This window comes from Anolis sagrei, chromosome 1, assembly GCF_037176765.1.
Source record: "Anolis sagrei isolate rAnoSag1 chromosome 1, rAnoSag1.mat, whole genome shotgun sequence".
Taxonomy (NCBI): Eukaryota; Metazoa; Chordata; class Lepidosauria; order Squamata; family Dactyloidae; genus Anolis; species Anolis sagrei.
In genome coordinates this window covers 243851806-243875103 of record NC_090021.1, presented here as the reverse complement: position 1 = coordinate 243875103, position 23298 = coordinate 243851806, and the positions used below count along the sequence as shown (strand labels likewise).

The following is a 23298-nucleotide window of genomic DNA, read 5'->3' as shown; positions in this document are numbered from 1 at the left end:
CGGAGAAATCTGAGAGCTCTTTCCACCCACCCCATCCCACATACAATTCACTCCCTCGCTTAATTCCACTCATGCCAAGAGAATACCACTCCCAGGCTATATAGCCCAGCAAATAACAGAGCCATGCTTGTACAAGCCTGGGACCTGTTGCTTATATTGTTTTGCTAGAAGGTCGGTTAACAAACACTAATAGCAATGACAGCACCATTACCATTTGTGTCAAGAAACCTGCTCATGGTCTTAGTGGTGTCAAATTAAGCAGCAGTTTGATTAATATGAATATTATGCTTCTTAATGAGAAAAAAGAAATAAGAGATTCCAAGACTATACCAATAAATGACAGCTGGTGCACTTATGTCCTACTTCACTCCACTAGCCCTTTGGCAACATCCCTTGACATTGTTCTTCTTCACATGTCCACTTCCTCACCTTCTCTCCTTGTTTTGCTCTCATTTCTTGTCCCTCGTTCCTCTAGCCCTTTCCAGTCCCATCTCTGTATGTTTACCACTTGTTTCTTGAAAGGAGTGTCTAAACTCCAATTCAGATGAAAAGAGGTTAACCTTGCATGGAAATCAATTTATTGCAATGGGACCTGGTTGAACCTGATTTTCTCTCTCCCATACTCTGTGTCCTTTGAATTGATTTCATGCATAGATCCAATGCCAGCTCATGCCCACCTAGCCCATAAGCAAGGGTTAGTTGGGTCAGGACATGTGCCAAGCATAATCTAAGATCCTGGGCACTGCTTCCCTTGGTGAATCCTCACTGGAATTAAAAGCCCCTGCACACTTGCTAAAATGTTTACCCACAAAATTGGCAGCAAGTCTGCTGCCTGGAAAAAGAGAGAGTGCTAATTTTCCATCCTGCTTAATTGTCTTGATAACTGGTGTTTGTTGGGGCACAGGTTGTTAAAGTATTTAACATTACTTTTTTAAGGGAGGATGGCTGTATCCATTGAAGGAATTGTGTCTTAGTCTAGAACAGTAGTTCTCAACCTGTGGATCCCCAGGTGTTTTGGCCTACAACTCCCAGAAATCCCAGCCATTTTACCAGGATTTCTGAGCCCCCGGTGGCGCAGTGGGTTAAAGCACTGTGCCGGCAGGACTGAAGACCAACAGGTCGCAGGTTCGAATCCGGGGAGAGGCGGATGAGCTCCCTCTATTAGCTCCAGCTCCTCATGCGGGGACATGAGAGAAGCCTCCCACTAGGATGATAAAGCATAAAAAAAATCATCCAGGCGTCCCCTGGGCAACGTCCTTGCAGACGGCCAATTCTCTCACAACAGGAGTGGTTGCTCCTGACACGACACGACCAGGATTTTGGGGAGTTGAAGGCCAAAACATCTGGGGACCCACAGGTTGAGAACCACTGGTCTAGAGTATGTGTTTTGGATATGTTGTACCAGTTTCAATTTGTGACATTTCCAATTAAAGATCTCATGCAAACAATAACACACCCTCATGTTTAAGCATGGTTGTACTGTACTTGAACCATGCAGAAAGAAAAGGGATGATCTATAAAAGTGGAATGCAGGTTACAACAGATTTGCACAGTCACATTTTACATGCTCTCAATCTGTACCCCCCTAAGTGTGTTGGCGGGTATAGATTGGTGGCATGTAAACTGTGACTGTACAAATCTTTTGTAAACTGCATTCCACTTTTATAGACCTTTTTATTCACACTCACACCTTACTTCCAAGTTGAACTCTTATACCAGCAGTTTGCTTATCAAAGAAGTATTCTGTTGAAGGGGGAACATAAGCAGCAGGCAAGGGAAGGACTCTATACAGTAGAGTCTCACTTATCCAACCTTTGCTCACCCAACATTCTGTATTATCTAACACAGTCTGCCTCCCACCTGGATCCACTACTGCTTCAATACATTGCGATGTTTTGGTGCTAAATTCGTAAATACAGTAATTACTACATGACATTACTGAGTATTGAACTGCTTTTTCTGTCCATTTGTTGTAAAACATGATGTTTTGGTGCTTAATTTGTAAAATTATAACATAATTTGATGTTTAATATGCTTTTCTTTAATTCCTCCTTATTATCCAACATTTTCACATATCCAACGTTCTGCTGGCCCGTTTATGTTGGACAAGCAAGACTCTACTGTATTACCATATCTGTTTTGTGGTTTAACTCCCAGGCAGTTTTGTATATCCACAGATGTATCCAGCTCTCCCACAACTGATGTGAATCTTCAGTTTACAAAGCCTCTGTATATTAGACAAACTAGCTCTCTCTTGTAGATGGGGGGGGGGGGGGCTGCCCAAAGGCAGGCTGCCTTTGACCCTACAGATACTTTGGCCTTTAACTCTCATTATTCCACCCTATGTGATCAGTGATAAGTGACTGTGAGAGGTGTAGTCCAAAAGATCTGTAGGGCCATATATTCACGTTCTAGGTGGATCAGCAGACTCACTTCATATTACAATTTTATGTGTTCATATGATAACAGCATATTTCCCCACTTGTATACAGTGGGATTGCTTCTAGTATTTCCAGATGTTTGCCTTTTCATTCCCAAATTATTCTTCATTCCCATCCCCCTCCTCAGTTCTCTCAGTCCACGATAAAAGGGAGAATTACACTCATGCCTATCAAACCTATGATTTATGCGTCCTGGTGCAATTGATGCAGTTGTGGGGAGGGAGGGTGGAGGAAGATAAGAGTAACCAGAGCTCATGTGCACCTGTGCTAATCTTGTTTCATTCATTCTTATTTAATATCCTGATTGAGTGGGTGATGTCATGCTACAAAGAGCCATAGGGGAGGCGGTATTGTAAGGCATAATATTAACTCTTCATGCCCCAAACTGACAAGTCTTTGTTAATTTTTGTGTCAGTGTTTCTATTGTGTACATTTGGAACACAGAGGTAATTTAATTCACCAAAAATAATAAGCATATCTTGTTTTGTTTTTTTCTTGGTAAGTAGTCATTTCTGTAGGAAAACAAAATAAAATCTTGTCAAGGTGTAGCTCAGAATTATTCATTTACTTTACTCAAAGCAAGGGTATCGCAAAAGAAAAACCACAAGTCTCATATGAGCTTTGACATCAAGCTTTACTTCCTGCTGAGAGAAACCAGCAAGAGTACTCCATATAAAATGTGACCTTTACAATGTGCCTAGCATGGGCTCTGGGGATTGCAGACCCTTTGTAAAAAGACTATTGCCAAATTGATTTAGAAACAACTTTTCCACTTAACATTGAAGCAATTTCCACTTCGGTCACATTGGTCCAATATGTTAGGAAAGCAAACCTTTCAGATACTTCCTATTAAAACTGAGAATTAAAGAAGTCACATTTTCTCTGTACTCAGCTTTTGGGGGAACTGATTGGAATACAACTAAGCCTGAAGCTGCACACTGGAACAGGATTATTGTGATTACAGATGCTGCTTGCTCTGTTGTGTCCTGCAACACATTGACCATGAAGAAATCCCTTTGAGGTCTGCTCAGAAATAAAATCCTGCCATCTCTTTCCAAATACCATGGCCAGCCACCCAGTGTAAGGCCTCACTTTTCTAATTAGTGCTGTACATGGGACTGCTTAAGCAGCCAGCCACTCAGGCATGAAATAGAAAAGAGCTCTGTGTACATGAGTGGGAGCCCCAATGAAAGAGCATGCGGGGAGGGGAGAGAGAGGCAGAGAGAGGCGCTTCTGAAATGCTGCATGACTCTGACGTAGGTCTGTTTCAAGTACAAAGGCCTGCAGCAATGTTTGCAGTGATTCAGATAGAGATTACAGATGGTGGATTAAGAGATGAGATTTACCAGTAACAGATGCCACTGAACAATCTTGGGTGAGAGTCCCTTGGCCCATGGTTTCCAGTCTTTCATATCTGAAGCACCACCAGTTATGCTATCCAAGAATTTGGGTCCTACCATAATAGTAACAAAAAGTCCTCTTTTCTCTAAGAACAAATACTGTATCTGTTCAATTCTAAGACTCACTTTTTCTAGAGAAACATTTCTAAAAATGGGTTGTGTCTTAGAATCGCAGGTGTATTTCATGTATTTCTGTTGATAGTGACTGTACTGAAATTAGGTTGCATCTTAAAATCAATAGTGTCTTGCAATCAAAGAAATACAGTATATAGCTATTCATTTACAGTAAGTTTACAATTGCAATGCTAGAAGACACAAAATATGAATTATACTAGTAGCTGGAAAACAGTAATCGGCACATCAATGATGGGCAGCAGGAGATGGGGACTAGTATCTAAAGTGGCAAGTATCTAAAGTGGCTTCCAGTTTGTCAAAAGGTTGTAGATAGATAATCTATGGCAGTCATTGTCTGTAGGACAATGGCATGGGGATCAAAAGGGAACAAATTCTTCATAATTTTTAGGAATTCTACAAAGGTGGTATCTACCCCGGTTGGGAATCATTGCCTAGGCAAGTATTTTTCAATTGACTCTGAGAGATTTCTCAGATCTGACCAGGAGTTTGTTAATTAGAAGTTGCTACAAAGACAACTTTGCTTCCTCAAAAGATTGCTGCAAATTTTTCCTCTGCGGCTGCAAGAAAACATTTGGTGTGCTCTTGGTCAACCCATTCAGATAGTGTTTGTACAGTTACTTTTTAAAAATGCAGTTATTGTCCCCTAAGCTCCCTATTTTCATTGAACTAAAAAAAAAGTCATTTCTGTACTAAACTAGTTTCTGCTAATGGACTAGACAAGAGTGACCAAGTTGAAAGCTAATCCAGATAAGACAGGGGTGTTCTGGTCACAGTGGGACAGATTAGGGACTAGACCAGCTGTAGTGGATGTATCAGGGTGTACCCTGAATCTAGGTACCCGTGTTTTATTCGTGACCAGGAATATGTTCATACAGTTAAAACAAATGCACCAGCTGCACTCATTCCTTGAGAAGAAAGAATTAGCTACAATGACATGTGCCTTGATTGTATACCATTTAGATTACTGTAACACACTGTGTGTGGGGCTGCCTTTTGAAACTTCAGAAAGTCTGAAGTCAGGCTGCTGGCTAGTGCTGATTGTGGGGATTATGTCATCCACCCTATTTGAAACAGTTTTATTTTCTACTGGTCCATTTCTGGACAGAATTTAAAGTACTGGTTATGACCAGCTTGTCTCCAGATTATCTAGATGACCCTATACCACTGAATGAGCTGACCTGAGTTTTAAGAACCTTGGGGAGGGTTCTCCATTGGTTCCAGCACCACCTTTGGTGAGATCATGTAAGAGAGACTTCTCTCTGGCTGCTCCAGGCTGTGGGACTCCCTTCTGCAGGAAATTGTGTTGATTCCCTCCAGCTGCTAGAATTTCTATTGCTAGAATTATTTACTTCTTATCTCTGTTTGAGATCTAGAACCCACTCTTTGTCCAAACAAGCATTTAGGAAACCACTGGGTTGTTGCAGGTTTTTTCGGGCTATATGACCATGTTCTAGAGGCATTCTCTCCTGACGTTTCACCTGCATCTATGGCAAGCATCCTCAGAGGTTGTGAGTCTGACCTTACAACCTCTGAGGATGCTTGCCATAGATGCAGGTGAAACGTCAGGAGAGAATGCCTCTAGAACATGGTCATGTAGCCCGAAAAAACCTACAACAACTCAGTAATTCCGGCCATGAAAGCCTTCAACAATACATTTAGGAAACCAACTTTCTAATTGTTTTCAGTTTCCTGACTGCCCAGCTGAAGATCCAACTTCATGCTTATGATTTCACATAGAGTAACAGCAAGGCCCAGCATATCCAGGGAGCCCCCCAAATGAAGAGATAGTGCACCCCTTAAAGTGAATTTTCTGTGAGATAGAAAAAGGTGTGGGGTAGGAACAAATGCTCTGGGGCTTTTAGAGGAACCAAGTTGGTTTCCTTGGCCATCATGTCTACCTTGCAGTGGCTCCTAAAGGTCAGTTTTTTAAAAACTGCTGTTGTAGGCAACCATATTTCCTTCTAAACCAAGGCATAACAATAGTGGCAACAGCTAGGCATGCTGTTTCTTAGATAACCAGCCTTTCTCATGTGTGGCTGCCAAAATTCCCAGGGGGCTATTTATAAAAGAGTAAAATTATCCTTTAGACTCCTGGCTAAATTCCAGTGCAGGTAATTTATTTTCTGCTTTCCTAGAATTACACACAACACACGCACATGCTCACACTTTGGCTTCTTCCCTACCCCCTGCAGTTTCAGTGTAACTTGTTTAGCGTTACGTGTTTATAACTATTACTTCTCTCTTCACTAAGATACTTGGTTGCCTTGGAATGAGTTGAAAATCTGTAACATACTGATCAACAACCCCTAAAACATTAAAGAGTATTGGGGAAAGTAATTTATTCCACTGAAGAGCCTGTAAGGATTATAGTTAGCCACGTGGGCTCACTAACAGATTGGAATCAGTGAACAACTAAAAGTCAATCCTGAAAAATATGTACAATAATAGAAAAAGAAGTGGGTAATAGTAAATCCGGGTTCTGTTTGCTATTAGAGCGAGAGCTGAAAGAATGAGGCACTTACTGGATATGATTAATGGCCTGAATCATTAATCTCAGATTTAAAATGTGAATTTTTACAAGCATATTAGAGTGTGCAGTGTGATCAGTTTGGTGTTCAGTGCTGATGACAGCATTGCTGTAGGCATCACATGTCTCCTGATTGAGGCAACATGTTTATTTTCACAAAGTGTAAATTATTTGTATTTCTTGTTTACTCCAGATCATTTTTTAAACTTTTCTACAAGATACTTAACTCATCTGAGAAAGTTCATAGAATCATAGAGTTGGAAAAGACCAACTGGGCCATCTAGTCCAACCCTCTGCCATGCAAAAAAAGCACAAAAAGCAGAAAGAGCACCCTGGTGGTTAAAATGCATGGCTGGATAGCATTCTGTCAATGTACATAATTGAAGAGTTCTGTGCATCTCAAAAGCTTCCTTGCTGTTTTGTTTTGTTTTTAGTTAGTCTTAATAAAAGCAATGCATTGTGAGCCATAATTTAACATAGCAGCGCTCCTATTTCTGTTGCACTGCAAAACAATTCTGATGATTGGCAGTGATATTTGGGGCTGATGGGCATTGGAGCCCAACACCACTGAAGGGGTGCTCTAAATCTCTGCAGTGCAAATACTGTACAAAAAGTGTTTCACACTTCAAGAGTGTGGAAACAATGGCAGCATTATAAGAAAAGAGGACTAGGGTCTTGGTTGAAAGGAGGTTGAGTATGACAAAGCAAGGAAAGAGGGTTTAAAAGACCAGCATGGCAGTCATGATCATAACAGAGTAAGAAGGAAGCTTTGTAGATTCTAAACACAGCTCACAGAGAGATGCCTTATTCAGTCGACACTCCACATTTGCGGGTTTGACTTTTGCAGATTTGATTATTCACAGATTTGTATTAAATGCTCTTACTAGGAATCTCAACATCCTCCAGTGTGACTCTATGGTCAGCTTAGACATTGACCATAGAGTTTTTTTTTACACTCGGGTTAAAAATAGCATTTTTAATTTGTGGGTTTTTTTAAAATCTTTCTTAACTGGAGTGAATGTGGAGGGCTAACAATGCATGTAAAACATTCACTGTTGCTCAGTCTCATTTCTTGTCATTTTTTTTTCCTTCAGGGGGGTTTGCTGCCTTCTCATCTTGCTTCCCAGGACTCTGTGAAGGGAAGCCCACTGCAATCCTGCCAATGAGTATCTCCCAGCCATGCATGCCAGTGGCCAACGTTGGCCCAACACGCATCCTGCCTCACCTCTATCTCGGCTCCCAGAAAGATGTCTTAAATAAGGTACAGTCTGACAGCAAGTGAAGTGTTTGCCTTGTAGAACCCTTAAGAGTTTGGGGAACTGGGTGGGAAAGTACTTCCATTGACAGTATAGAAAAAATATAGAGACAGTGTTATCTTCTGGGAGCATTTTGTAGATGGGCAACGATTCAATATATGAATTTCCTCTGAAGAGTTAAGGACATTAGCAGCATCAAGAGCATCAAGACAGCAAAGTTGAGCCTGGGAGATTTGAAAGGAGAGACAGATGTTTATTGCCAAGATCCATTGAAAGCCAAGCTAAAGAATAACACTGACTTTAGCTCTTCCATGTCAAGCCTTGGAGCCAGATGATGAAGTATTGGTTTGGCATTCAGTTCTGACTGATGCTGAATTGAGGTACAAGACAACATAGATCCTGCAGCCCACATCTGCAACCAAAGAGCCCTTTGAGTCAACTCTGAAATGGACAAAGATGTACATTGGGAGCAGGAGAGGAATAGAACAGGCAGTGTCCTTTCAAAAGGAGCCAGAATGCCTGAACCATGATATCACTTCAAGGAAATGATTTCTACTTAAAGGAAAAAGAAAACCTAATAAAATTAAAGGAGAAGGAAACCATAGTTGTTGTTAAAATACCAGTGGGCACATATCCTGGACAGAAGGGAGCCAGTTGGGCGTTCTTGTCCCAGGGGAGGGTTAAGTGGAAGGATCTAAACTAGAAGCACAGAAAGGAGAGTAGGAAACATTTTATGCAGGGAGTAGAAGTAAATGAGGGAGAAAAATGCCAGGAATGTGAGCTTGGCTTCTTGCTCTTAGGGACTGAGGTTAGGGTTGTCTCATAAGAACTGCTCAGAAAGAAAAAAAATGAGCCGTATGAACTCAGAAGAGGAACCATAGTGTTGAGTTTCACTATTTGAAAATGGGAGGAATGTAATAGGAGATGGAGCCCAGAGACTTTTGTGTAAGACTGCCTCTTTAGAAATTTAGCATACAGCAAGCATCTGTGCAATACTGCATCTTTACTTCCTCGTGGAAACCTTCAATTTTTCCATTGGGCAAAAACCACGAATTCCTCTAGCTTTTCTTTCTTAGACAACTCTGCCAAGCTGTCAGCTAATATACCGCACCTCTATATGATAGCACGGCCATAGATTGCAGAGTGAACACTGTAGAAGGAGGCAGGGAGAGATGGAGCCAAACCCCTGGAAGAGTGAATGAAAAGATTCTGTACTGGACTAACTTGCATTGTTTGTCTCACTCTTGCCCAGGACCTGATGACCCAGAATGGGATAAGCTATGTCCTCAATGCCAGCAATTCTTGTCCCAAGCCAGACTTCATATGTGACAGTCACTTCATGCGCATTCCGGTTAATGACAATTACTGTGAGAAGCTTCTTCCCTGGTTGGACAAATCCATTGAGTTCATTGGTAAGCCTTCTAACCAGTTACTGAGAGCTTTTTCTTTCTTCTGGACTATGCTTTTGTGGTGTTGCTACAGAAGCCTCCTAGATCATTATGACTGAGCTATTCACTCTCTCCACCCTACTGCAGCATACTTCTGTTTTGTTCCTGACATTATTTTTCATTTACTGTGTACAAAACATCCTTCAGTCCTTCAAAGCTATACCTACTTCCATAGTACAAAACAAGCTTCTTGGCGGTGAATTCTCCAGATACAAGAACTCTCAAGATTCACTTACTTGGGACATTAATGCTGTTCCATGTAGAAATAGCTTGATTTATCTAGCCACTTTTGTTTATTAAAAACAATTATGTCTCACTTAACACCAGAGATTATTGGTGAGACTTTTAGAGGCAATTTAGGCCTGTCTGGCCTTCCTTGAAAAATTATGTGGCACAAGGAAACTAAGAAAGAAATTGTATGCCTGAAGCATGTTGTTGATTGCTTTCAAGTTATTTCAAGTTATGTACTTACTTTTCCTGTTGTTTAAGAAGAGTATTCCTTCAGAATTATTTCCAAAAGTGTTGGTCTATAACAGCAACACCATAAAAGTTTTTGGCATATTAAAAGCTCACAGATTTCTGACAGCATGAGCTTTCAAGAAATAATCTTTAGTCCACTAATTTTGCAATAAATCTGTTAATTTTTAAGGTTCCAAAAAGCCCTCCAGTTGCTCAAAATGTCTGAGTGTGTAGAATTTTGCAAGATTACTCATAGCTGTCTTCCCCTGTTGCAGACAAGGCTAAGGTCTCCAGCTGCCAAGTGATTGTGCACTGCTTGGCAGGAATCTCCCGGTCAGCCACCATTGCCATTGCATACATCATGAAGACTATGGGCATGTCATCAGATGATGCCTACAGGTAAGTTTTTTTTCTGAAAGAGATTGCTGATCTCCCCCCTGCTTCCCCCCAAAGAAGCTGAAGGTAATTTGCTTGGGTTATGCATGTAGGCAGGTTTTATTTTTGAGGAAAGCTTTTTTCCCCTTAAGAATGCACATGAAGAATATTTTCCATGTGTCTAAAAATAGAGTACTATATGATGATCATAAGAAAATCACTGCACCCAAGCATTTGCTGAGATATATCAACTGAGGTATATAACCAAGCAAGGAACATTTTGTGGAACTTGAAGAGGGCTCAGTTGCTGCCCATGCCTTAGGTGAGAGATTAAGAAGCTAACTTGCATAATTGAATCTTACATAAATATCACCTGCAGTTTTGCTCCTGGCTTGTGGCCAGTTGGCCCCTATACATCTGCTTTTAGATGCAGGACTGGATGTGGAGTTGGTTTTTTAAATAGTAAGTTTCTGCTGTTAGTATTTCCAACTCAAAAGGCATAGTACTACATGTTGCAGTAAGATAGACAAAGACCCAATCTATGGAAGCAATTTTCATGAGCCCGAAGGTTGTGTAAATTGACAATAGGTGCTGCCTAAACATAGTGAAAGGTCTTGAAAGTATAATGCTGCATCCTGACTCTTTCAAACATAGGATGGATGAAAAAGATAAATGCAATAATTGTTTGTTGATTGAAGGGTAGATTCTTCATCTACTTGGGTGGCTATGATTAGATGCTCCCAGAGTTAGATGTATCATTCAAGGAACTAAAGAATATAGTTGAGAGGCAGCGTAATAAACATTGTTCTTCTGTTTGTTTTGGAAGGTTTGTCAAAGACCGGCGGCCTTCCATATCCCCCAACTTCAACTTCCTGGGTCAGCTCCTAGAGTATGAGAGAAGCCTGAAGCTGCTGAAGGCTTTAAAGACACAAGGAGAGAAGAGTGAGGGAGAATGCCACCAAGATTACTCTGAAGCACATGAAAGCAACTGGCAGCAGACTCTGTCTACCTCAGAAAAGGCTGAGGAGCTATTCAAAACCACATCCTTGGAAATCTCCTCAATTGACTCTGAGAGGCCATCAGGTGTTCCCAAGGTTTTCTCACCAACGACACTACAACAAGGACTGAATGGGTTGCACTTATCTTCAGAGCGCATCCAAGACACAAACCGTCTGAAACGTTCCTTCTCCCTAGACATCAAGTCTGCCTATTCCCCTACGCAGAGGCAGGAGACTCCAGGTCCTACAGAAGCAGGAGAAACACCCAAGCTCTGTAAGCTGGACAGCCCTTCAAGTCCCAATGGCACATGCCAGTTCTCTCCTCTCCCTGATAGCCCTGACTGGCCCAGTGGTCCTGACTTCCTTTTAGAAGCTAAAGTACGGCAGAGACGAAAGCACAGGCACCAAGCAGGCTCTCCCGCCCATGGGCTGAGCCTTAATTTCAGTGGGGTGTGCTCCATGCATAAAAGCAGCAGTGTGGAGGACAGTCTTAAGCAGACACTTCGGCTAAGCCTTCCCAGTGGGGGGCAACAGCTGGCACAGCCAACATCTACTCCAACCTCTGCTGGCACTTGGGGGCTGCATTTGGAATCCCCTAGCACACCTTCATCAGAGAACCCCTGGTACTTCAGCACAGACCCAGCAGTGGGGGGTGGCAAAGGCAATGGGAGCGGGACTCTATTTGCCAATGCCACCACCTATACTTCGTTCAGCTGCAGCACAATCCAGGCAAGTTGTGAGATAAGACTGAGGGAAAAGCAGCGTGGGGAGCAGCGGGACGTGCGGCATAGCTGGCACGAGGACACCACCACTGAGAAGCAGTTCAAGCGAAGGAGTTGCCAGATGGAATTCGAGGAGACCTTATCTGAGAGCAGGTCTCGGGAAGACCTGGGCAAAATCAGCAAACAGTCTAGCTTTTCAGGCAGCATGGAAATCATAGAGGTGTCCTGACATTCACCTTGTGAGATCTGAGAGCAAGCGTGTGTGCATCGGTGTGCGGGTGGGTGGGTAGGGAAAGCCCCGTGAGATATTTAACTGGGGAGATGAAGGGCATGGGTGGGGGTGGGGGTGTTATTTATATGCCTGTGTGCGTTTCCAAAGGGCACACATGCTCAGACGAAGAAGACGGCAAAGACAAATGAATCCAAAGTCAAGAAACAGAATGGTGCATGCTTAGTGCCTCCTTTTGGTCCTTCCTCCACCACCAAGGTGAACCATAGCCACATTCCCTTCTTTGGCAGGTGGAGTGTGTTAACTCTTTAAATCCTGGATTCTTTTCCTTTCGCATGTAGACAGTGCTTCCTTCTCCCCAGGGGAAATGGGAGAGCTGAGGTGTAGCTTCAAAGATTGGGTAAAGAAACCTGGGGCAGGGAGTTACATTTGTGTAAGACTTCCACCAATTTAAAGTTTTTCCAGAGGATAATTATTGTTGTTTGATCAGCAGATTTGCATGGGGAAAGTTAAAGGGAAGCAGGTTCTTTTCTTTTGAGCGTGCATTAGCAATTGTTAATAATCCTTTCCTATCTGACCTGTAGGAAATGATGTAAAACGGCCCATCCACTCCCTCTGCAGGAAGGGAGTTCCCTCCCATTGCCATCAGGGCTTGACATTTATGTACTGATGACTGCTTTCCAGATTGGGGTACTTAAAATGGAAAGGCTAATTTTCAATGGCTTTTTTCTATATCCTCCCTTCCCATACTGAGCATGCTCCTCTGTGTTTCTCTGGCTAGTATTCTTTAATGCTGCACAAAAGCAGCCTTATACATATATAAATATATATTATATATAATATAAAAGAAAAAGAGAGAGAGAAACACAAAGAAAAGACATTAAATGGTTTTACTACAGTTTTTATTGAGACAAATAATATTTCAACTTTTCTTTTTAATTTATTTGAAGTTGTTCATTCTGGCAATGATTTTCAGACAATGTTGGGGCGGTACTTCCAGCTCTGTTTTTACTGTGTATACTATTTAAATCTGAAACATGAGTTTCAAAGCAATATCCTAGGCCTGTGGCTCCTTCTGTAGCTCACATCAGTGGCACAGACACCCCCAAAAGTGGGATAAGAAATTTCTGTGTGGGTGAGGAGGCGTGTGGGTGTGTGCAGCTGCATGTGTGTGCACTTTTATTTTTTGAAAAAGATGAGAAAAATCTTCAAGGCAAACTGAGCCAGGAATTCTTCTTAATGCTTCTTCCTACTTTTGTTGCATCTGCAATCAAAGCCATAAAATCTTCCCCTTCTTGACTCAAGGGAAGGGGATTGGGTTAGGGTGGTAAGGGCAGGCACTTGTATCACTATTCAAAAAAGAGCCCTAGAGTAAGGAGGGGTGAGTGGGATCATTACAACTATTTCAACAAAGTTTTTTTTATATCTAATTCCTCTCTACAGAGAGGGCATATTAGATCTGGGGTGGCATTCCCATAGAATAAGTCCCTTTCCAATAGCTCAGGGTATCTCCCAAATTAATTATGGGTGATAAACAGGCCATTCTGTGCCCTTACAAATGGGGTAGACTACTTCAAATAGCTGTTCAGATACTGGTCTTACTGAATCCAGGCTTTATGGAAAGGGCTAGACTTGGGAGAAAATCTTGAGTTGTGTTGTTTTGGTACTATAGTAAAATTGCTTTAAGATTCTTAGGCCCTAGGTAGTGATCCTGCTGTAAACCAGGGTCAACGTACAACTGAAAGAGCAAATTTCTACTCTGTGTACATGCTGACCATCTACCAAAGGAGTCCCTGCAACACAGGGATTTTCCAGTGAATGCAAATCAGCCAATGAAGTAGCAGTCCAAAGACAAAGCTGAACCAGTGAATGGCCAGATTCAAATAACCCTTTGAGAAAGGAACGTCTAGAAAGGACAGATGATTTCAGCATAGAATGGACGGATTTGCTGATCCATTTCCATCTTCCACTTCAGCAACCCATCTTCCAGCCCTCACGTGTTTGGCTAAGAAGATTACTGCGACTATAAATCTTACTATAAATGTTTCAAAAGCTGTTGATTGGCTGAGATGTTATCCACAAGAGAAATTTAATTCTAATCTGAATACATCACTGGAGAAAGTTTGGATTAAAGAAATTATCCTTCATGGAAATTTCTTTTATTTGGAAAAATGAGGAAAAAAAAATAATGTAAGTTGAACAGCAAAAGATACGGATTAGAAAGGTGTCAATTTAAGACATTTTCATACCAGAAGTAGATTGTCTGCGTCCACTGTCAAAATGTCATGCATTGGGTTATTATCCACCCAACTCCTTTCCCAATAGCAAAAATACAATACTGTATTAAATAACATACCATTAGTCATACTTTGCAGGTGGAAATCTGTTGTCTAAAGTGACTGCTTTCCTTTGCTTTCTAGCAGGGCTGGTCATGGATGATGAAAGTGTTGGAATCAGTTTCCATTAATTATACTAAGGACTGATTCAAACATTATGGCACTTCACAATCCCTAATTGATGGGGAAATGGTTACCAGTCACCACTCCCTGCAAGGGTGGCAAGATTTGTAAAACACTGGCTATATAGAGGAAGGCTCCAATAATGTGGAGAGCATCCATTCCAGCAAGTATAACTTCTGCTGGTGTGCAGATCGTCTGCTGAGCTGGGACCGCATTACATGGGAAAGAAGTGAGGTATACACTACAGGCCCTACACAGGACTGTTGCACAAGATATTTTTCAGTATGCTCTACTTGGGGTCCATATTGTTTACATTGGCCATCACTGGTACCAAATGGAATTCTAGAGCAGAAGAATGAACAAGCATGTCAGAACAGTGTTGGCAATTCGGCGAATACCATTAAGACAGTGTAGGAGAGGGCAACATGCCTTTTAACTGCTGACTGCACTACACTTCCTCCCTTACAGGGAGCAGCATAGACATGAGCTCAAGAGCTCCTGACACAGGGACACCACAATGCTGCTTCATCCTTTTGGGACAAAGGCACAGAGTTATCGCTCTTAAAGCTGAAAGCACTCCCCCCCCCCCCCCCCCGTGTTAACTGATTTTACATCCGCTCCTTTTCTATCACATGCTGGTTTTTGAGCTAATACCTCAGGGTTATTTGTGTAGCTTTTAAAAGGAAAAAGTAGTCAAGATTCTTTATGTTCATTTCTTTTTTTCATTTCTTTTCTTGCTGAATGGTAATTTTTTAAAAGCATTGACTATAGAGTCCTACACAAGACAAAAATAATAATCTCAGGTTCAAATCTTGCAAACCGTTACAAACCACAGGGAGCAGCAATAACATGGTTTTTTTGCATCAGGTTGTCTGTTTCCTGGCAGTATAAATAGCTGCCAGCACAGAAGGCAGAGATTTTGTTATACATATTTTGCCATGATATGTTTGAATTAGATGCTGCAAGCTCAGAAGTGATCCTGCTGGCCTGTATAGTATTTTGGGAGCGGTGTGGTAGAGGACAATGGGGTCATGGCATAGGATAGGATACATTTTGGTGCATATATTGAGAAATTGACCAATTTATTAACATATTCGTCAGTAAGGTCACACCTCCTACAACGGCTACAACTGCTTAACATATTTGGCATCTGGCTGAAAGTTCAGAATCTGTCTTTCACTTGTAACCATGTATCTGAAATGTGGATAAAATGCTCCTCTTTAGCAACTTACATTATATGACAATGTGAATCAATAACTAATGGGCATTACTTTAAGTTACAATAATAGTTCCAAAGGATTTTCTTAGTACTTCAAATTACAGATTTTTTTAAAAAAATAACTCACCTTTCTCACATTTTCTGGGTAGTGTAACCTATTAGCCTGTGACACAAAGGGATTCAAAATGCTGTTGTGTTCCAAAGTAGGTACACAAGGCTATCTTGAATCCTATTTTGAGTTTCAAACCCATATTAAAACTCATCTTGGGAAAACAGTGGGATATAAATCCAATAAAAAAGGCATAGCCTGACCTAGTATTTGAACAGGTGATATTCTTCATCTCTCATTAAATGAGGCCATGCCTTGTACCTACATTAATAACTGAATAGTTGTTGTCATTTTATGTAAGGAATAATGTTGGATTGTTAACACAGGAACATCTTTGTTATTAAGAAAAAGAGCTGCTTACAAGTAATTGGCTATATGTAGTTTGCTATTTCCAAGTTCTCTGACAAATATTACATTATGATAACATGCTCTAGATTCCTCCAACTTATATTAGGAATCTAGAGCATATTATCATAATTTAATATTTCCTCCACTCCTTTATTGAGAAGTGTAGTACACCCATTCATTTCCTTTCTGACATATAATAATCAGAATTCATGTGTTGCTGACTAATAATCTTTTAGATAGTAGAATCAGAGTTACCTAAATTACTGGTGCATAATTTCCACCCTCTTTCCATGGAGCTTGCATACAAACTATTCCTTTTTAGTATAATAATGCCTTTGACAGTTAAGGGGTTCTCTAATTCTCTTTGAACATGCTTTCATTTCATAACCTAATCTCCAAATCTCAGCCTCCTTTTACAGCCCACCCAGATATAAGAGAGTATGCTTAACCAAAAAGGTGGCTATGATGTTACTAATCCCGAAATACATTACTCAGATGGCAAACTGATGGGGCTCAAACTTGCTCTAGAACCTAAATGTATGATAGAGATGGTGTCTGAACTCTAAAACACAACTTTAGCTCGTAAAACACCCAATTCCGTGGTGTAAAACATATTTAATAGAAGCAAAACCATTGTCAAAGAAAAGTAAGGTGTCCCCCTAAAACTATACAAGACAGAAATTGGGTTTCAGCTTCAACTGACAATGTTTGCTGCAAGAAATTGAACAATATAGCTGTTTCATAGAAATCAAATTGCAGGTTTTCAAGAGAGATACAAACCCATTCCAAGGTAAAACGCAAGTGTGCATATGCAAAACCCAAGCAAAGGCCCAAGACACCAATCCCCTCTCCAAAAGAAGCAAACACACACAGATTGCAACACTCACTTTGCCATCTCATCTAGCCTTCAAGATGCTCCCCACCATTTTAATTTTGCTGGGTTTTTAAAAAAATGTGTCTACACTTACAAATGAAATACTCAACAGCAGACTCCTGCCTAATTTCTAAACTTACTTATGAGGCCCTAAAGTACACGTGTCAAATGTAAAATTCATGGGCCGAATATGTCCCATCACATCATTTTATGTGACCTGCAAGGCTTTCAGTGACACAGTAACGTAATTATATTTATACTGGTTTACAATTACACCTGGCCCTTTGAAGGCAACCATAAAGCTGATGTGATTCTTGGTGGGAATTAGTTTGACAGCACTGCCCTATAGCAGAAACAAAGGTGTTTCTGGAAGCCTTCTCTTAACTTTGTTGTTTTCCAGCTTTTCTAATTTTTAATTAAATATTCAAATGAAATAATTTAGAAGGAGCAGGGAGACTGAAGGGTAGCGAGTAGTTGCCTGCTGGCACAGTGTTGCCTGTGTGTGGCACACTATTGGAAAACCCAAGACCTGAAAAACCCTACCTCATTCAATGGCAGCTGCTATCTTGGCCATGACAATGGATACGATTATCTTGATCCTAAATTTCTGCAGATGCATGGATGCTATTGTGACATCACTACAATGTGAGCCTGACTCACCCTGTTCCTCATTTATAAAGCTCATTTTATACGGTAAACTGGGATAGTGTGATTTTGATACCTATTTAGTTACAAAGATTAACAGCTTGTACTCTGATAACAATGCTGAAGACCCCTGAAATCTGTTCCATGCTAACATGAATAGTGGACAGGGTCTGATGCAGCCAATACCCAAATGTCAGGACTGCAAGCACTGTGATTATATAAAACTGCTACAGTATATCAAATCAGACAAAATCTTGCTCTTTTTAGAACCTGAACATGTGCTGCAGTCCTTAAGCCTCAGATAGTTTCTCTGTGGAGGGACAATAAGAATACTGCTGTCATCTTGCAGAACTCGCTCCTCCCAAAATGGAAAGGGAAACAAAAGGTCTCAATATCTGCAGCCTAATTCGCTAAGGTTGTATAGCAGGAAATACAAAACTCAAGTTAACCCAAGCTTATCCCCTCAAGCTTTTCTTGCTGTCTAGCCTTCTGTGGGATGAAAATGAAGCCCTTGTTGACTTAGTATATGCTTTTTCCTGGAAATAGCAGCAGCATTGCAATTTATTATTGTAGTCCTAATTTACCAGTAAATAAATGCAAAGGGATCATAACATCCAGTTGTAATAAGATGCCCATTCTTTGTCCACCCCATTGTCTAAAGTAGATTTTTTTCTGACTCGGCAGCATCTTGAATGAGAACCATAATACCATGTATGCACTCATATGGTGGGGGAGGTATTATCTACTACACCCCACCAGTTGACAATCAAAATGAAAAGGGGAAATATTTTGCATCCTGGATTACACCTGTCTTACAGCAACACAGACATCAAGTCTTTTAGATGTTGTAATTGCTAAGGGAAATAACAAGACCTTAATATTGCAACCTGGCCTCAAATGGAATACCAATTGATAATATTCTCAATTTTTTCTTTAAAATGTTTACACATGAATCTATGCTCCATGTAGGGCTGAATGCTTGCGAGACAATGTGGCATATGGTGTCTGCAATGCAAATCTTGAAATGTAAGTCTAGGATCAGCTTTAGCATGAAGTAGCTTACTTTGGGTGGCAGATTGATTCTGGAGAAATGCCATTTTCCTGCTTCTAACACTTTTTTGTAATGAATTGGAAAGGAATGCCACTTAGACATTATTTCATGAGTTAAACTATTCAAGGGTGTTACCACCCATATCTTACATGGTGAATTTCTAGCTTGCAGCATCTTCTTATAACAAAAAAAAATGTTTTTCCTTCAGATCTGTGCTGTGTTTCTTTGCCCTTCTGACTGTTCCCTCATGCGTGCTCTCTGGTTTTATTTATTATTATTTTCCTTTTTGTTTCTTCTGGTAGCCCATGTGTTCTTGTTCTGTCTTCTGTACTGGACACCATCCCTTTACAAGGAGATCTTTCCGGCCTTCCTCCTGATCCTAATGCTAACGATAATAAGCTATCAACGTTGTAATTGCAATGTATGAATTATAGATTCAAGTATTTATTATATTATTATTATGTAATTTTTCTTATATGTATGTTGATCTTTGTTTCTCTGTTGTGGGTATATGTGGGCTTGTCCCATCACCACCTTCCCTGGCTTCAGGCCCAGGTTAAAGCTGGTCAGTACTGTGGCATTTATGGTCATTGGATGTCTTCAGCAGGAGGAGGTGGAATTGAGCTTACATTTAGGTAACTATGGATTCTTCAAAGCTCTGCCAAAAAAGAAGCTTTCTCCAAGCCACAATGCTTGTAGATGGCACAGTGAAGAGGTCTGTAATGATTTCATACAATTAAGTACAGTAAGGCCCCCAAATTTTGTGGGGTATACATTCCTTTGTGGGGTATACATTCACATGGATACATGAAAATGTGGATAATAGTGAACCCTATTGAAATTAAGAACTTCTGGCCCAAGAATATTATAGAGTCAATCTGGAGAACCTAGAAAATACCTATGAAGGACATATTTTTGTTGGATATGGATAAATGAAAGTGGGAATACCAGTCCCACTGATATGAGGGTCATACTGTAGTACTTCATGACAAAGAAATGAAAGGTGTTAATAAGCTTCCTTCTTTCTAAAGCCACTGATTCAAGCCCCAGGTCCCCACTATTGTTAGACTTTGAGCTCAGGAACCCCAGCCAGTGTATCCAATGATCAGAGATTATGAGAATCCTGGTCTTCCAACACTGAAGGACCCAAAATTGGATACCATGGGCTACAACCCAAATTAATTTCAGTGCAGCAACTTCCTGGGACCCTAGAAATTGTGTTTTTATAACAATCTCCAAAAAGTCATATCCATATTTTCTACAATAGCTATTATACAAATATGTCCCTAATGAGAGAAGAAAAATAAACACATCCCAAAGCATTCAAATCAACAAGAATTTTCAAATTAACGAGGTTCAAACTGACTTGCAGAGATTCAAGACACATGACTCTTTATTTGAAATAAAGAGCTTTTTCACATAGGATAATTGTAAAATCTTGCTAATTCCAATGAAGTGCTTCTAGGTAAACATGCCAAGGATTATAGCTCTCCAAATGCTAAAAGCACCATGTTTCCTATATGGGCTAAGGTAATGGACAATTCTGACTGTAAATCACCACTTGGGTTGTGAAGAAATTGAGGCCTGTTCCAACATACTTGGAAAGGATTTTCCATTTCCATCTTACACCCCAAATTCATTACAGACCTTGTATCATCTGGTGACTAGTATCCCAGTGGAAATTAGTATGTCTTGCCTTCTCAGTATTCAGCGGGGCGGGGATTGGTATTACAGAAAACATTGGTGAACTGAACTATCTGGCTTTTGTCATCCCCTTCTTGCCACAGTACTTTCCTAGCAAATCAGTTTAGAACACTCAACATGTAAAGGGGTTTTTTGCAATAAAAACCAGATAAGCTGGGGAAGGAAATGCAAAAGGAAGTCTTTTCATTGTAGTGTGTTGCATTTATTGTTGCTCAGAATACTTTTGGAAAGTGGAGAAACTGAGTCAAACTAGTCTTCTCAGGAGGTATATCTAGAATCCCATTTGATCGCTTCTCTGCAACTCCACATTTCTGTTCCAGAAGTTCTCCTACTTTCCAAATATTCATGAACAAACTTTAATGCAGGGCGTTTGAGATGTTGAGCCCTTGATACAAATACAGAACAGGTCGGAATCTGCAAAAATATGCAACAGGTGAACAAGATTTTCTCTGGCTGTGGAGTTCATTAGCAAGAATTACTTATGAAATGGGAGTTGAATGTCAACATCTGTCTGTTCTGGGAATGGATTTTGAGTTGTGTCTGGGGTGGGCTACAGGTAGGGTGGGGTGGGTGAGGGATGAACATCTTGCATTCAGTCTGTGAGTGTGTTCCCTTCCTTCTCTCATGAGTCATGGTAACCAAAATGCATCCCCTTCTGCCTGCTAAAGGAATGCTGACATTGGATGTTGCCTGGCAGGATGGAGTGGTACACTCTGCCCTTGCTTTGACTTTATTTATTTATTACTGGAGGCTGTAAACAGCAGTGCTTTTTTACCCTCTCTTTCTTTTCCTTTCTTTTGTATTTGGGAACAATGTGTTGTAATAAATTCCTAATAGATGTTTTAACAATGAGTGTTGGGTGTTTCTTGAGGGATGGAGGAAAACATAAGGAAAACAGACAAAGAAGGATTGAACGGAAGAAACCGGTGACAGCGGCACAGTGATGAGCTGAATACCTTCAGCACATAAGAGGGTATCTGCATAGCCCAACCAGTATGGTAAACCCTATTCTTTCCCAAGGAAACCAACAGTGGGGTGTGAATGGGCATTTTGAAGGACCCAAGCTGCAAGCTATGGAACAGGATGAGATCTCCACCTTTAGGGCTCATACACAGATTGAAATCTAGTTATCCATTTCTGCCAAGTGTTGCAATCCAGTGAAAGACATCAAAATGGCCATTTAAATTATATGAGCAATAGTGAACCCTATTATTTCCAAAGGGGCAAAAAATGGGGGGGGGGGAGAGAAGAGAGTGTCGCAAATAACTCAAAATGTGGAAAGTAAATGCATGTATATTGGGATCGTACTGTACATTTTAGCATGATGTATTTGGTGGGTCTGTGGGGTAGAAATCACATGTAGATTTGGAAAAGGACTGGAAGTCTAGATTGACACATGCAAAAATGACATCCAGATTACAAATATAGCTATGAAGGAGGAATTGTATATCTGGGCACAGCCCACTGATGTCTATGAAACAACAACAATTTTGGCCAACCAAAATGTACACAATCCATTCTGCAAGTTTTCAAAGCCGTACCGATCTCTTTTGCATAGCCAACATGGCTACACATTGATATATAATCACAGAAACTGCGATCCTGAAGAAGCCTCAAAAACCACCCAATATAACCCCCTACAATTCAGGAACACACAAGCAAAGCATGATTGTGTCTCCTTTGATGTATGTGATGTTTCCCCAACTACCTCTTACCCAGTTGTCACAATGGTAAAAGAGGCCATTAACAGAAAAGAAAACTGCTTTGTTGTTTCCCAGTTACAAAAATGTTGCAGCATCAGAATGCTGAGAAAGCCTCGTAAATACACTCATGGAGATAAAGATGTCCAGAAGCCATGCAGCAAATTACTGTCCATTTGTACACTTATTCTCAGTTTTTAAAAAAATCAAAGGCATCACACACATGCACACTAATCTCACCATTGTACTTGAAGAATATGAACTCACTAGCAAATCTGTCACTGATTGCCTACAGAAAGCTCTCAACAGCTGCGCTTTACAAACCTTTGAAAGATAATTTTGCCAAATGAATCACAAAGCCAGGCTTTTTCCTAAACATTGCAGTTTTATTCAGGAACGCATCAAGAGAGTGACAGTTTCAGACTGCTAGGTCCTATGTGCAGAAAACTTTTGATTTCATGGCCTGGTGCCTAAAGGCTGGTCAGCGTACCTGCTAGTGCATTGAACATACCTCTGCATCCAACGAGAAGTGAATATTGAACTAGTGCTGCCGAAGGAGAGTCTGATTTGGCAGTTTGGATACAGTTGCAGCCTTTAAGAAAGAAAACAGTGTCCTTCAATGCATTGGGGTGAGGTGGGGTGTACTTTCAAATCATCCTGTCAATTTATGACCATCTCATGAATTTCCTCGCGTTTTCTTATTCAAGGAATACTCAGAAGTGGGTTTTGTTTTTTTCAATTCCTTCCTGTGAATTATTGTTTACAGCACCTAGTATTTTAGATACTGGCCAATGTGGTCAAAGGTGAGAGAATCCACTGGAACAATACCTTCAGTTATTTTTCTCTCGAGGCATAATTTAGATTGGAATTCTGTTGGCTAGCCCTAACTAAAATATACATCCAGTTGATTCAATCACTCTTACCTAGTTCAAACAAATGGTAGATTTTAGATATTTGACAAAGAGTAGGCAAAGTCCAGCCCTTGGGCCCCTAGGGTCCCAATTTGGGCCCTTGAAGCCTCCCAAGGCTCCTAGACAACCCCGTGTGTTTTTTTAATGATATCTTTCTTCTTGAAACACCCCACATGGAACAGTATTACTTTAAAAATTGTGGTTTCCCCTCCCCAAATTATAAGCTTATTTTAAAGAAATAGAAGACTGGGAATCAGTGGAAATTATCTGAAAATGAAGCCAGAAGTG

General features: G+C 40.7%; 1 protein-coding gene across 3 annotated transcripts in view; it reads left to right on the top strand.

Moving 5' to 3' along the window:
* DUSP8 (dual specificity phosphatase 8) overlaps nt 1-21248 on the top strand; it is a 114699-nt gene extending 93451 nt beyond the window's left edge. For all 3 annotated transcript variants that reach the window (XM_060768776.2, XM_060768768.2, XM_060768785.2), the window contains 4 exons: nt 7598-7764; nt 9012-9171; nt 9942-10065; nt 10868-21248. In XM_060768776.2, coding sequence (XP_060624759.1) covers nt 7598-7764; nt 9012-9171; nt 9942-10065; nt 10868-11990 — 1574 coding nt within the window. In that variant the 3' untranslated portion in view covers nt 11991-21248. The remainder of the gene's footprint in view (nt 1-7597; nt 7765-9011; nt 9172-9941; nt 10066-10867) is intronic.
* Nucleotides 21249-23298: the final 2050 nt, after the last annotated feature.